The sequence below is a fragment of the Sciurus vulgaris genome, assembly GCF_902686455.1.
Source record: "Sciurus vulgaris genome assembly, chromosome: 2".
NCBI classification, from domain to species: Eukaryota; Metazoa; Chordata; class Mammalia; order Rodentia; family Sciuridae; genus Sciurus; species Sciurus vulgaris.
Genome location: NC_136462.1, coordinates 201,017,256 through 201,032,659, shown reverse-complemented (window position 1 = coordinate 201,032,659; position 15,404 = coordinate 201,017,256). Strand labels below are relative to the sequence as shown.

Below are 15,404 nucleotides of genomic sequence, written 5' to 3'. Positions count from 1 at the left end.
CATCCCGCAGCTGGTAGGTAGCCCACTTCAACCTTCAAACCCACATCAAACTTCACGTTCTTTCTGCCATTGTGATATGGCATCCAGAATGTTTCCAATAAGTGCTTGTTAAATTTTGTTAAAATGGGGGAGGTAGCTCAGTAGTTGGTCATTTTCCTAGCATATACAGGCCCTGGGTTCAACCTTCTGTACTGCAGAAAAAGAAATATATTGAAAATTTATGATGTGGATAGGAGGTGTCACCTAAAAGCTCCTGTGTTAATGCCAGAGGTGAAACAATTGGATCATGAGAAATGTAACCTCATTAGTGGATTAATCCATTTGCTGGATTAATGACTCAAAAGAAGTGGTAACTGTAGGCAGGTGGGGATGGCTGGAAGAGGTGGGTCACTGAGGGCTGCCCTTGGGATTGCAGCTCCTCCCCTGTTTCCTCCCCCTGTGCTTCCTGGCCCACAGGTGGGCAGCTGCCCCTTCCCAGGCCTTGCCTTCCTGCCATGGTGTTCTGCCTCACTCAGGCCCACAGTGATGGAGGTTGCCAACCATCAAGTGAACCCTTGAAAAGGTGAGCCCAAAATAAACTTTTCTAAGTTGGGCTTGGGTACTTTGATCACAGCAAGGAAAAGCTTAACACAGAAGCCAATTTTTGATGATGATTTGATTGTTTTCCTTCAAACACCATAATCTAAAACCTCTAAATAACAGTAATATTTTTCTTCCACATTGTACTTTATTGATATTTACTAAAAGGGGAAGATGCAAAATCACTACTTTTTATTTTTAGTGTATTTGTAAAATTCCTGTGCATTCACAACTCTCATGAAGGATGTTAAATCTATTAGAGGAAAATTAGATGTGAAGATTATTATGGAAATCTGTCAGATCAGGAGGTTGAAGCACTGAGCTTATGTTATATATTATATATTATTAATGCTAAATTGTGTAAAGAATTCAAAAGCATTAAGAACTTTGCATATATAAAAATCCACAAATCCCTCTAGATTGCCTATGTATTTTGTAAACAAGTTACAGATGAAGATCTCAATTAAGTTCGACAAGGCATTTATAAGGGTTTCAGGAAGTTTATAATTCCACCTAAATAAAATACTTAGAAAGCTTGGTGGGCATAGTGGTTTATGCCTGTAATCCCAGCCATTGGGGAGGCTGAGGCAGGAGGATCACAACTTCGAGGCCCTAAGCAGCTTGAACCCTTTCTCAAAATCCAAGAACAAAACAAAACAAAACAAAAAACAAAACTGAAAGGGCTTTTGCATGTAGCTCAGTGCTAAAGCATGCCCCTGGGTTCAATCCCCAATATTAAAAACAGGACGCTAAAAAATATTTCAAATTCTTTTATAGTTTATATTTTCCTATGTAACTCCATCTGCTTGGGTCCTCAGTTTTTATTTCCTTGTGTTTACTTTTCCAAGTGCTTTTCACTGTATATTTAAGTCATAATTTTACGAAGAGGGGGAGGATATTTGTGTGTGTGCGGGAAGAGTTGCTGGCTACGGACATCCTGCGGGCTGAGCGGGTGCACTCTGAGCTACACCTCCAGCCCCATAAGCCGACATTTAAAAACAAGTGTTGCCTTTTAGATGGAATAGCAATAAGCTACTAAAATACAATGCTAAGTTTTGGCCTGGCGCACTGCATTTTGGCCGGGCCACGGCATTTACACTTGGAAGGTCGCCCAGCAGGGACGCTGGCTAACGGAGCTGTGGCTGCAGCACTGGCTGCAGCACTGATGGTAGAAGGGAAAGCTGGGAGCGTGCACGCAGGTCCCGGGGGCGGGAGGGGTTGGAAGCGGGGAGTCCATACCCATGCCTGGCCACGCAGCAGCCAGCCCTACTGGGCGCCGGCCGGGCGCTCCCAGGGAGGCTAGAGCGGTCAAGAGCCCCACAGACGCGAGGGCGCGCCGGGAGGCGCCCGCGGTCCGCACCGCGCAGGGCTTGGGCTGCGGCTGCGCTGCGCCCCCTGCCGGTCCCTCGCGGCCGGCGCGCCCGCGGGGCGGGGCGGACGGAGCCTCGCGGCTGCGCTCCTGAAGGCCGGGCTGGGCGACCCCAGCGTCGAGGGTGGAGGGGCGGGGCGCGGCCGGCCGGCGCCGATTGGCTACGCCGCCGACCAGCCAAGGCTCCAATTGGACGGCGATTCCCGCCTTCCGTCAACCGCCTGAGGAGCTGCGGCGGTTTTAGAGAGGAGACTACGCGACGCCCATCAGAAGCGGTGGCGGCAGCAGGGCAGGACGCGGAGTCCTGCTCGGCCGGCAGAGTGAGCAGGTGCTGGGGTGCGTCTCCCTGACGCCGGGGCAGGCGGGCGGGCGGGCAGGCTCATGGGTTGAGGCCAGCCACTGTGGTAACGGCCGCGGGTGGGCGTCTAGGCGAGGCGGGGCCGGGCAGCGGGGCCACAGGGCGGTCGGCGCCGCGAGTCCACCTCCAGGGCGGGCACGCGTGTGTCCTGCAGTAGCCGCGGTTGAGACTGCGGTCGCGGTGGGGAAGGTGTGCGCCCCGGGCGTCGCCGCCGCCCTCTGGCGGTGGCCCCACTGTGGGGCCGCGTGCCTTCTGCGCATGCGCCGCTGTGGGCTCCCGGCCTGCAGGTGCAGCCTTGTGCACACGGCCCTCTTTTTGGAAGACCCCACTGTGCCGCGTTTATCCGGGCTGTTCCTGGTGCCAGTCCTTCTCGTTGTTTCTCAGGGTAGAAAAACAAGTGCATTGATTTTGTTTCCTTCTAGGGTTAGCATTCCCTGTTTCTTGCAGATGTTCCACTTGTTTGATAGACTAGCTGGGAAAACTCTTGTGCCTGGATTGCAGCCTTTACTCATTGATTCTTGCAGGGGCATGTGAAACTGGATTATTTATTCGGTTTTTCTTAAAAATATCTGCCAATATAGACACAAGTTATTTTCCCTTTTTCTACAATTGACTGCTTTGTGAAAAATTAGCTGGAAACTAAGACCACCTTATTCATGTGCCTCTTGGCCATAATTCTTAAGTGCTGCCAGAAAGATCTATGTAAATATAAATAGCCCATTCATTTCACTATGTCATAAACAATGCTTTTTTACTTATTTTGTGTTGTTGACAGTAATGCTCTCCATTAAAACAATATGTAAATGTATTCAGAACATAAATTTGAGTTGTTTTAAAGGTTGACCTTAAATGGAAATAACACTGAAATTGTATATTTTTGAATAATTGGATCTTCCTTTTTTTTGTAACAATAAACTTACCGTTCTAGTTGTTGGCTAGCTAACTGCTGTCAACAAAAATGCACTAGGAAAGAGTTTAAAATTAAAAGGGAGGCTTAAAAAAAAGAGTTTGTAAACCAGGAAGAGGCAACCATGGATATGAGTATGTCCTCCAAAGGGAAAAAGAGAGAGGCTGGTTTATATAGGGGAACCACCCAAGTTCCCACTTGTGCTTATACAAATGAGGGATGCCAGCATGCTCAATCCTGGTGAGCATTCCTAGGATTTCTATTCTGATTGGTTGACGTTTATATATGAGTGTAGGTCATAGTTCGTTGGTCAGGTTCCAGATGCAAATGAAACTTTGGAGTTGGGGAGGTTTTTATCTGGGCAGTTGGATTGGGATCAGACCCTGGGCTTCAAAGTTTAGCTTGTAATGCTTCCAGAAAGAGAGTAGAATCAGCAAATGGCTATAAGGTTTATACTGAATTTTAGGTCCAGTTAGCCACTTGGGACCTTTGGAGATTCAGCTTTTCTTAAAGTTCACACTACCATTGTAAAAAGTCCATATTATGTTAATGAAGTTTGCTTCTAGGTCTGCAAATCTGGCATTAAATATGAATTGTATAGCACTACAAAATGTTCCTTAGTTACCATGTGCAACTGTTATTTGCTGATATTTCTGGAGCCACAAATTAGAATGCAAGTGAGAGAAATAAGAAAATGGACATTTGGCACCATTAGCAAATAATTCATTATGCAAGAATCAACTATATTCTTACTCTGCCCGAGGAAGGATTTGACAATGTCTTTTTCCTTACCTAAGCTCTTGAGTTGCTCAAATGCTACCTTTGTTCTGAAGCAGAGACTAAAATGTCGTCATCATTACAACCTGCAGCCTTTCTTGTATCAGCTGTGGGTTCCCACTCCCTCCTGTACTCCTATCATTTATGGTTACTATAGAAGTAACATCTTTTCATTTTTTGATTAGTTGAGTTTCTCTTTTTCTGAGTGTCTTGTTCTTATTTAATCTTTTCTACTTTCCTATTGGATTATTGCTCTTTCTTCTTGGTTTGTCAATTCTTTGTAATTATTTTGATGTTAATCCTTAAACTATCATTCCATTGCAACTTTTTTCATGATATGCTGCCTCTCTTATAAAAATTTGTACAAAACGTTCAAATCTATGCTTTGTGATTTTGATATCTTCAATTCTTCCCTATTGCAAAGTAATCAAACTATTCTCTTGAGTTTTATCTCAGTAGTTTTTAAACATTTAGGTTTTACATTTTAATAGTTAATTCATCTAGAGTTTATTTTTGTGAATAGAGGAGGTACAGTTCTATTTTTTCCACACGGTGAGTCAGTTTTCTCAATACCATGTTGTATCTAATTTCCTTTTTTTCTTTGTCATGTGCAAAACTGGCTTGCTTATATGTGATCTTCCAATATGTAATTATGTATGCATTTGAATCCTCTTTTGTTTTATTATTAATTTTTCTGTTTCACATACATAATACTTCACTGTTTATAGGGACTATGACTTTGTAATGTGTTTTACTCAAATAAGGTGATTCTCATATTTTTCTGAGTCATTAGAACAGCATTATTTCTCCATTTAAATATTTTAAGAACCAAGTTGTGAAAATACCCTTTTATTGTTTTTGTTGGAATTACTTTGAAATTTGAAATTCAGATATTCATTTTAGGGAAGAATTAATAGATCTATAATATTAAGTTCTCACACTAATGAATAGAAATAATTCCATGTATTTATATCCTTTATTGAGGTCCTTAATATATTAACATCTTACATATCTTGCTTCTTGTTAACGTGTTCATTTTAGTTTTATATTGTCTTGCTATTGCTGATATTTGGATATTTATGCTGAGCCTTATTGAAATTCTCAAATAGCAGCATTCTTTTTTTTTTTTCTGAGGGTTTCAATGAAGGGGAAAAAAATTTTAACTTTAAAAGTGGCAGAAACTTAACTTCCATTAGACCTTTTTGGCTAGTTTGGAAATTTTGAGTTTAGGTTGTAGGCATAATGCATTTGCTAATACTAAGCTCCTGAATTAAGAAATTTACTAACTGAAACGCAGCAGTTTAGTTGAGATAGATCTTCCCTGCCCTGTATTCCCCACCTTACACCCCAGAAGATAAAGGAGGCTCACTCTAGAGAAAAGGGAGGACAAAGCAAGGTGCTGAGTTTCTCACAAGTTCAAAATTTCCTGAAAGAACAAAACTGAATTCAATATGTAACTGAAGAGTTCCCATGTAAATGAAGTGTGGGCCAAGTGGAGTCTGGTTTGTTATCCTTCCCAAATTTACCAACCAAATAAATAATCACAGCCCCTCAGAGGTGGTATGAGAATGAGGCCAATCTTTTCTCACAGGAACTAGGTTTAGGGGAAAGGTGTTCCCCTCTAACATTCCCCAACTTTTTGTTTACTTAACTATTTCAGAGATTTGTCTAGACAGTTTTGTTCCCTTCTTGATAAGGCCATTTCCCCCTTTTGGGAATCATGTTTGAACTGTTGGCCCTGATGCAGTTATTTCAGGGGGAAGGATGTATTTTCATTATTGAGTATTTAGTATTGTCAAAGATTGATTCAAAGGACTCTCAGTAGTATGGGGTTGAGGGAAGAGAGCAGCCAGAAATGATGATCTTAGACTCTCCAGAAGACCAACTTATCTCCGTCAGTTATCAAGAATCTGACTTATTTAACTGAATTGGAGAAATTTGGCATCACATTTAAGGAAAGCTTCTATGCATATGTTACTCTCTGGTGGCAATACCATCATGTGTGTAGTGGAGAAGGGCTTACCCTAGTTATCAGATTTTATATAAGGTGTTTTTCTAATCTAGTATATTCAAAATCTCAACTTTTATTTATGCTTTGAATCCCATATTTCTGGCACTGTAGTATGAAATTAAGTGTGGGCCTTAGTGACTATTACGGATTGAATTGTTTCCCCCCAGTAAAATATAAGTAAAATAAAAGTCCTAATTTCCAATATTTAATTTCCTTATTTGGAAATAGGGTCTTTGCATTTAACTAAGTTAAGATAAAGTCATTAGAGTGGGCCGTAATCCAGTATGACTGGTGTCCTTAGAAAAAGGGGAAATTTGGACACAAAAAGGCATAGAAGAGGAAAAAGGGAGGGCACTGTGACAAAAGGAGTCAGAGGGTGGCGCTTTGCTGCTACAGCTAAGACAAGTTGGCTACCAGAAGCCGGAAGAGGTATGGAGGTCCTTCCCTGAGTACCATCACAGGGAATATGGTCCTATGCCCACCTTGACTTTTTTTTTTCAGACGTCTAGTCTCCATTACTGAGATAATAAATTCCTGGTGTTCTAAGTCATTCAGTTATTTGTGTTTTGTTAAGATAGCTCTTGGAAATTAATATAGTAACATAGGGTCTACAGATACCTGTGAGCAAACATTTTCTTTGCTGTATTGCAGAAGCTAATAGCTGCTACCTCTTGTGGAATTTCTGAGGTTTATACAACCTCCCTCCTAGGGAAGGTTCCTCCCTCAACTCACACTTATCTTCTCTGGAGACTCCCCCAGCAGATTCCTGAATGGAAGCTGCTTTTGTTGCTTCTGAAGTTTAATCCTTTGATACTGGAAGTATAGAGAAGATGATTTCAAATCAACATAAATTCAGTTATTTATTCCACAGTTCTGTGAGGTTTTTGACAAACTAGTAATGTTTTAAAATAGGCAATATTGTTGTGTTTACTTTAAATTGAAATGAACACAGTTATAGTTTTTCCTTTAAAAAAAAAAAAAGAAACAGCATTTGGTGTGTTCCCCATGTGCGTGTGGGAGAAGAGAATACCAATATTCTCTTTGAAAAAGAAACATTACATGTATTTACAATATTTAGGAATCAGAGATGTCAATTAAAACCTTATTACCAGGGTACTGTATTAACAAGTACATAGCTGGTCAGCATCATAGACATATTTTGTAGGTTGAAACTCAGGGGCTATGGCATTAAATACGTTCTGGTGACCAAATAAGTCCCTTTTGTTCAGTTAACATTTTTAAGTATATATTTGCACTAGCTGATAATCAAATGATATAGTAACAGTTTTGAATATTAACACAGGTGAATAATAGACAACAGAAAAAGGTTAGTACTCTTATTTGAATTTGACCCTCATCAGATCAGAATCTTTGAACTAGTTTTAACTGCTTTTCTCATATTTTCCCTTTAATCTGTTGTCTTGACATTGTTATAATGTCTATCTTTGCTTTTGTAGTTTTACTTTTTCTGTCTCAAGGTCTCTTACTAGTAGATTACACATTCTTCTAGATTTTCTTCTATTTTTATTTTTGAATTTAATGCATTTGAATTTCTCTGTAATACGGTATATATATTTTGTTTGGGATTCTTGTTTTCAAGCACAATTATTGAATGTTGAGTCACTCATGGAATTTTGAGAGCCAGAAAACTAGGCCAGGTTAGTAGTCAAGATAAAAACAAGAAACAGCCTTGGTCCATAGACTGTGCTTTCTAATATGCAACCAGTAACCATATGTGTATATTTAGATTTTAAAATATAACTAGTCTAAATAGAGATGTGCTATCAAGGTCAAATATACATTGTAATTCAAGTCATAGTTCAAAAAAGCAAATGTAAAATATATAAATCTATAATTATAACTGAAAAGGTCAATATTCCTAAATTATTGATAGAACAAGTAAAACTGGTGAAACTGTAGAAGCTTTGAATGGTTCAGTCATTTGACTTGACTTAATTAACCATTTTAGAACATTCTACCCAATAGCAGAATATTCATTATTTTCAAGTATACATGTAACATTTACCAAAATAATCCATGTTCAGGATCATGAAATAACTCTGAAAAGAATTAAAATGATGCAAGTCATGCAGAGTGTTCTGCGACTATGAATGAATGTAGAGGTCAATATCCCAAAAATTATAGAAAATCCCTAAATATTTGGAAACTGTCATGCTTCTAAATAATTCATGGATCAAAGAAATAAATCAAGAGGGAAATCTATTAGTCATTTGAACAAAATGAAAGTGAGAAGCACAATCTATCAAATTTGTTGAATACCACTAAAGCAGTACTTAAGAGAAAATTTTTGCACTAAATGCCTATTATAGTAAAGGTCTAAAAATTGTTCAAAATTGCTTGTTTAGAAGGTGAATAAAGTAAAGTTATCAGAGAAAGAAGAAAAATACTAAATATCTGGAATAAGAGGCAACATCTACATCTGATTATGAAGAAATTAAAAGGATAATAGGGAAATGTTACATATAAGAATAGAAACTGCAGAAATAGACCCACACATATGTGGACATTGACTTTGGGTAGAGTTGAAAATACAGTTTAGTGGAGAAAGGATGATACCAAAATAGCTGGATATCAATTTAGTAAGGGAAAAAAAGCATAACTTAAGTTTATTTATTCATACCTTACATTATATATACAAATAAACAGAGCATAGGCCTGAATGGAACACCTAAAACAGTAAGGGAAACAGACGGATAAAACCTTCATGACCTTGGGTTAGGCATGGGTTAATTAGCTGTGCATGGAAAGCATAAGCCAGAAAGAACAAATTGATAAATTGAACTGCATCATTATTAAAAGCTTTTACTCTTAACAAGACATTATTAAGTGAATACAAAGACCATGTATTGGAAGAAAATTTTGCAAATCATATATTTGAAAAAGGATTTATGTCTAGGATGTATGAGGAACTCTTAAAATGCAGTAAGAGCACAAAAATTCCAATTAAAATAAGAGGGGGATAGAAGTCCATAAAAGAAGATATCTGGATACAAATAAACATGTCAAAAGCTCCTCAAAGTAGTTTATCATCAGGGAAATACAAATTGAGAAAACATTACATAACCATTTAGGATGGCAAAATATTTAAAAGATTGACAATACCCTGTGTATCTTTTGCATTTTAATAATAAAATAACATGTATATGTAAGCCAATTAGAGTTTCTTGTCCATTTTTACTAAATTATCTTTTTAAAGCTGACATGAGAATTCTTCGTCTAAAGAGAAAAGACCTTTGTTGGCTGTAAAAATGCAGCCACAGTGACTTCTGTGGCTTGCTTTGTCAGTTTCTTAATAATGTATTTTGAACAAGAAATTTTAATTGTAAGCTTACCCAACATAGTTTTCTCCTGAAATTTTAGTGCTTTTTATAATAATAAATCCTTGCTTGTTGTGAAGTAATGAAGTTTTTCTAATATACTATTTTCTAATAGCTTATTTTACCTTCCACGTTTTAATTTTCTATCCACTTAGGCATGTTTGTATATGGTATAAAGTAGCTGCTAAACATTAGTGAGCTGATTGTATTGCTTATGAACATTCAGTTGAAATGGTACAATTAATTGGATACACTGTTCTTACTCCTTTGTCTCATCATAAATCAAAAGTCATTATATGTATGCCTGGTTTATTCATTGTGTTCCATCTGTCTTGGCTAATGCCACATTGACTTTTGGTAAATCCTATATTAATATAGTTTTTACTAGCTTTTAGTTAGTTTATAATGTTATATACATTTTTATTTATACTTTCGTATTTTTATCTAAGATGTGTGTATCTTAGAAGCAATTTTTTGGGCTGGGGATAAAGCTCAGTTGGTAGAGTGCTCGCCTCACAAGCACTAAGGCCCTGAGTTCAATCCCCAGCACCACAAAAAAAAAGCAGTTTTTTATTTTTTTAAAGTGTAAACCTATCTGACAATCTCATTTTAAACTGGAGTTATAGAGTAGACAAAACTTCCTCTCTCTTAGATCCCCAACCCCGACCCCAGATAAGCCTGAGAATTAAATTGACCTAAGACAGATTAATGAGAGAAAACCACTTATTTATTTTATGCAAGTTGTACATGGCACAGGAGCCCTCATAAGAAAATGAAAACCCAAAGAAGCAGTTAGAGTCAAACAGAATAGTAAGTCATAGAATATGACAAGGAAGAAGAAGCTTGGACTAATGTACTTAATTGGGTAAAGAAGTGATTAGGTGTTAGTTTAACAAGATTTGTTTGTACAGATTTTTCTTGGCTTCACCTTCCCATACTTGAAGGAAAGAATGTTACTTTCTTTTTGATATGAAGGGCATGTTTAATATGGGAATTTCATCTTCTGCTTTTAAAAAACAGAATGGAGGCTAACAGAATGGAGGGAACTAGACAGACTTTTTTTTTTTAAGTGACTTTAATTCAAAATAGTATGGGAGAACAGCATATTTTAGGATGACATATTCTTAACCCATTTACTTGTATATATTAATGTAATTACTGATACTAACTTCAAGTGTACTACCTTACTTTGTGCTTCCTTTTGTCCCAGCTGTTCTGGGTTGGAACCTTACTCTTATTCCTTCCCTTCATCCTGTTCTTTTGTATTTATTAAAATAAAAACATTACCCTCCCCTGCCCTACTTTAATACTGTTATATTTTTTCACTGTTCATTTAGTAGTTAACCTTAAAAATGATATTCTTTCATCAGCATGTGTTAAGTATTAATGTGGAATGCTTTAAGATAATTTCTACCACAGCAGCCACATATGATGTTTATACATATTTAACCCTGAAAATTATTTTTATGCTTAATATATATTTAGGAATTTTTTACTCTTTAGTCTTCTATATGGCCATTTTCCTTCTGAAATGTTAGCATCTTATTTAGAGAGCCCGCTGGTAACATTGTATAAGTTGTTTTCTTATTTTTCTCTTAAATGTATTTTTTATCATTTTTATGTGTATTTTTTGCTGGCTATAGAATTCTAATTTGCAGAGTTGTGTTTTTTGTTGTTTAGTTGTTTTTTTTTGTTGTTGTTGTTTTGTTTTTTAACCTTCTAATTGTTTTAATATTTTTGCCTTTGACTTTTAGTAGCTTTCTATGGTGTGTCTGGGTGTAGTTTTTCTTTTATCTACCAGGGTTCATAGAGTTTTTTGAATCTGTAGTTTGATGTGTTCTGTTGGTCCAGAAAACTGCTACCTTTCAATGGGGCTTGTGCCTTATTCTATATCTCTTCTTTTGGGCATACGGTTATATATAATGACTTTATAATGTATCTTTTATATTCTTGCCCCACTTCCCAGTCTTATATTTTGTATCTCTTTGCACTTCATTCTGAATATTTCTTATAAGATAGTTTTTATTTCACTAATTTTCACTTCATGAGTGACTAATTTGCTATCAAACAAACCCATCTATTCTTAATTTCATTATAGACTTTCTATTTTTAGAATAATTTGTTCTTTTTACAAATTTTTGTGACCTTATTTCTTTCTCCAGTTTCCAGTCCTCTGCTAAAAGTCTCAATCTTGCTTTATAATCTTTACATAGTTATTTTAAAGTGTTTGTCTAATAATATCTGGTGGTTCTGTGAGTCTTTTTTTCTTTTCAATAGTTCAGCTGTTTCTCACTTTTTAATAAATTCATCAAAAAGTCTATATTGCTTTTCCTATAGTTTTTCATATGAAGACATTTGCTTATTCACTAAAATATTTTTGTAATTTCTATCTTTTTATATTCTATGGACTATTGAAATACACATATTTTAGTTTTCAAATATATAACTTCGAAGCTACCTTGGATCTGATTTCTAATTTATTTCATTATGATCAGAGAGCCAAGTATTGTGTTGATTGTTTTGTATGCTTTTGTCTTTTTGTTTGCTCTGGTAACTTAGGATATTTCTCATTTATTCTTATTCATAAATGTCATCATAGTTTATCTAGATGTTCTTTTTGTTTATCATCTTGGGACTCAGTAGACATTTTCAGTTTGTGAATATTTATTTTTTGAAAGTTCTTGGCTATTACTCAGTTGTCACTCCCTTGCTGCTTTTCTGTATTTGTTAATTTCTAGAACTCCTGCTGCATAGCATTGGAATATCTGCATCTCTCTTTGACTTTTCAACTTTTTCTTATATATATTTTATCATTTCTTTGTAATACTTTGTATTATTTCTTCAACTTGATCTGTGTCTATCAAGGAAAAGAGCTACTCCTAAGCTTTCAGGTCTCTGTAATAGTGGCAGTGGGAGCTAGTGTTCTCTATCGCCCATTACTTCTCCTGTGATTCTTCATTAATCCAGTACTTCTAGTTATTTCTTACCTCCAGATTTGAGTTCTTTCTGTATTTTTCATATTTTCTATCTATGAAGCAAGTTTGTGTATGCGTATATATAGATAAAATCATGAATCCAACATTATTTTTCACACAAATGGCTTTTCCCTGTATACGTCATTTGGCAACATTTTTAAGTCATTTAAAATTGTTTTATGGAAGATATCCTTCTGGTTGATTTTATTTAACTGTTCACACAATGATTATCATATATCATAATTCATTCATTCCTCACTTTCCCTACCATTTTGGTCTTCTATCTAAATGATTTTGAAATTTTGCCACTCATAACAGTGCCTCTAAAATATCACTATAACCAGTTTCTTATGCAAATGAAGCAAATGTTTCCCTAGGAATCAGAGTTTCCCTCTTTAGTTAATCTTAAATTCCATTTAAAAGTGTAAGAGATTTTTGTTTATTTTTATAACCATGCCTTTTCCATGTCTTATGTGTCTTTTATAGCACTAAATTTCTCTACTGGTGTGTCCACAAGAAAGTAAACTGTGACTAATTACTCTTGTTTTATGGATACATAGTTCTATAGTCCTCGTGGTTTAACTAATTGCCTCTCTGTGTTGGGTTTCCTGATGTTCTGACAAAGCTCTTTACAATACAGGTTATATTAAAATTATTCTAGTCATGATTTCTAAAAAACAGTGCTATTATTTCTTTTCCTTTCTGTGCTAACCTCCAGATGGTATTTGGAGATGTTAGATACTTTTGTTGAGATGGTTAAGTGGTGCTTCACAAAACTCTGCTATTTCCTGTTTCTATTCCCTTTTGAAGGGAAAATATGCTTAGGTTATTTTCTAGATAAATGTTTATTGTATAGAGCATGCTGAGATGGTCTTCCTACGTACACAGACACCAATATATCAGATTTAAAAATTTTTCCATAATTATTAAAATAGTGTGGTAAAAAGAGCATAATCAAGGAAAGTTGTTATACATTAATAACACTCTCAGACACACCATTGACACATATTAACCTTAAGTTTTTTTTTACTGTAAAAGACAAAATACTTCCACACATTCTACAAAATGAAATGTCATATCGGGTTTTGACTACAGCAATAATCTGTTTTCTTCTCCATTGCCAACATTGTTAATCCCATGGGTGCTCACGGGAGGAAAAATAAATAACCTTTGTCTTTCCCCTTGTCAGAAACCCACTAAACAGGATTGTTTGAAGTAGCATCATCTATTTTTGGTCCTGTTTTCAGGACCATTGAATCTCACTTTAGAACCTGGGGGTTGCTTCCCTTAAACGTATTAATTTGTGGTAGTCATTTGTATGTGCATCCCATGTCTTAAGGGATCCATATTACTTTGGGAAAGTGATACCGTCTCCTTGGTTTGTGCATTTAGCCACAAACTGTGGTTCTCTTTTTTCTGAACATTCTTTTTCACATATAAAATGTATTTAAGTTACCTTTTCTTCACTCTTCCTTGTATATTTGTATGTTCTAATCAGTCTTGTTCTTTGATAATGTATTTTTATTATTCTTCCCTTCCTGAATAATTTATTACTAGCCTAAATTTCATTGAGATATTAATACAAGAGCATTTTTCTTCTCAACCCCAAGAAAGAACAATATAGTAGGAATCACTGGCAAGGGAGATCTAAGTTTCTTTTATTAACTATCTTCGTGACCTTTTGGCAGGATTTTTTGACATTAAATAATCTGTTTTTAAAAAGGGCTTGAGTAAATGATCTTTAAACTTTCCTCTAGAAATATCTTTGACTAGATATGTAATTTGATAAATATGAGAAATATTTACTGAGGAACTTAAACTATATTTATTGCCTTTGGTTTAAGTAGCAATGTTCATATTTGCATGTTAAGATTATTAAACTATAAACACATGAAACAGACACAGAAAATGTTTTCTTTTATAGGTGTTTGCCTTGTCCTGCTGTTTTTAAACAAAGTAAAAAATGCCAATACGACCAGATCTTCAGGTATGTAGTCCTGGAGACCAGAAGGAAGTCTTTTAATTCCTAAAATCATTTTTCATGCAATTACAGGCATTCAGTGCTATAATCTCAATATCTCTCTCTCTCTCTCCCTCCCCCCACACCTCTCCCCCTCTTCGTTTCCCTCTCCCTCTCCTTTTCCCTCTCCCTCTCCTTCTCCCTTTCCGAGCAATAGGAATTGAACAACCTTGGGGCACTCAGTCCCTCGCTGTTTTTTTCCCATTTTGAGACAGGGCCTCATCAAGTCTTGAACTTGAAATCCTCCTGCCTCAGCCTCCCAGGCCACTGGGATTATGGGCATGCAAGCCATTGTACCCAGCTTCAGTACTATAATCTTTAGCCAATAACTAAGCTTCCATGTTTTTATGAAATGGTTAAGAGTAGATCAATTTACATAAACATGTCCTTTCTTTCATTTTATGTTTTCAAAAGTTATATTAAGAATACGAAGTATTAAAAATAATGATTCTTATACCTTTTACTTATGTACTGATTTAAGTCATAGTAGTATGCCTGGATATTTTCATATCAACTTTTTAAACTTGTAGGGTAAAGAGTAAGTTTTAATATGTTTATTTAAATTGTATATGATTCAACATCAAGTCTGCTTAGTGGTCAGAATGAAGTGTGAAAACTCCTTATTACTGAAATTGTACTAAATAGCAGGGAAGGCAGGTTTTGCATAGAGTACTGTTTAAATTATATTGATTGGAATAGTTTTTAAAAGGAGTTTTGCCCCTTTTTACAAGGTTTTCTTTATTATTTAAATCCCACTAAGAACTTGGTAGTCAGATGCTGGGTTTTTATCCATTATATTAAAGTATAATTAAAAAGTTGATTTTACTTTTTTCATCAAGTTTTCATTGTGTCCAACATAATGAAGACTTTAACAATAAAAGATATTAATTTGTGCATATTAGTGAAATATTTTTTCTATCTAGATTTTTGTTATCAAATACACTTAATCTTTTAATTACTTCAGATTTAATAGTGGATAGGTTTTTAAAAAATTGAATTATTGTGAACTTGTTTGAAAGTTTTTGTGTGAAAACAATTCTCAAATTACTAGAATGCATAAGGGCATATTT

The 15,404-nt window shown here is 36.0% G+C and overlaps 1 protein-coding gene across 1 annotated transcript in view; it reads left to right on the top strand.

Moving 5' to 3' along the window:
• Positions 1 to 2,071: 2,071 nt before the first annotated feature.
• SYCP2 (synaptonemal complex protein 2) overlaps positions 2,072 to 15,404 on the top strand; it is an 84,727-nt gene continuing 71,394 nt past the window's right edge. Inside the window, exons 1-2 of the mRNA XM_079129454.1 lie at positions 2,072 to 2,276; positions 14,239 to 14,301. Of these exons, the coding sequence (XP_078985580.1) occupies positions 14,278 to 14,301 (24 nt within the window). The 5' untranslated portion in view covers positions 2,072 to 2,276; positions 14,239 to 14,277. The remainder of the gene's footprint in view (positions 2,277 to 14,238; positions 14,302 to 15,404) is intronic.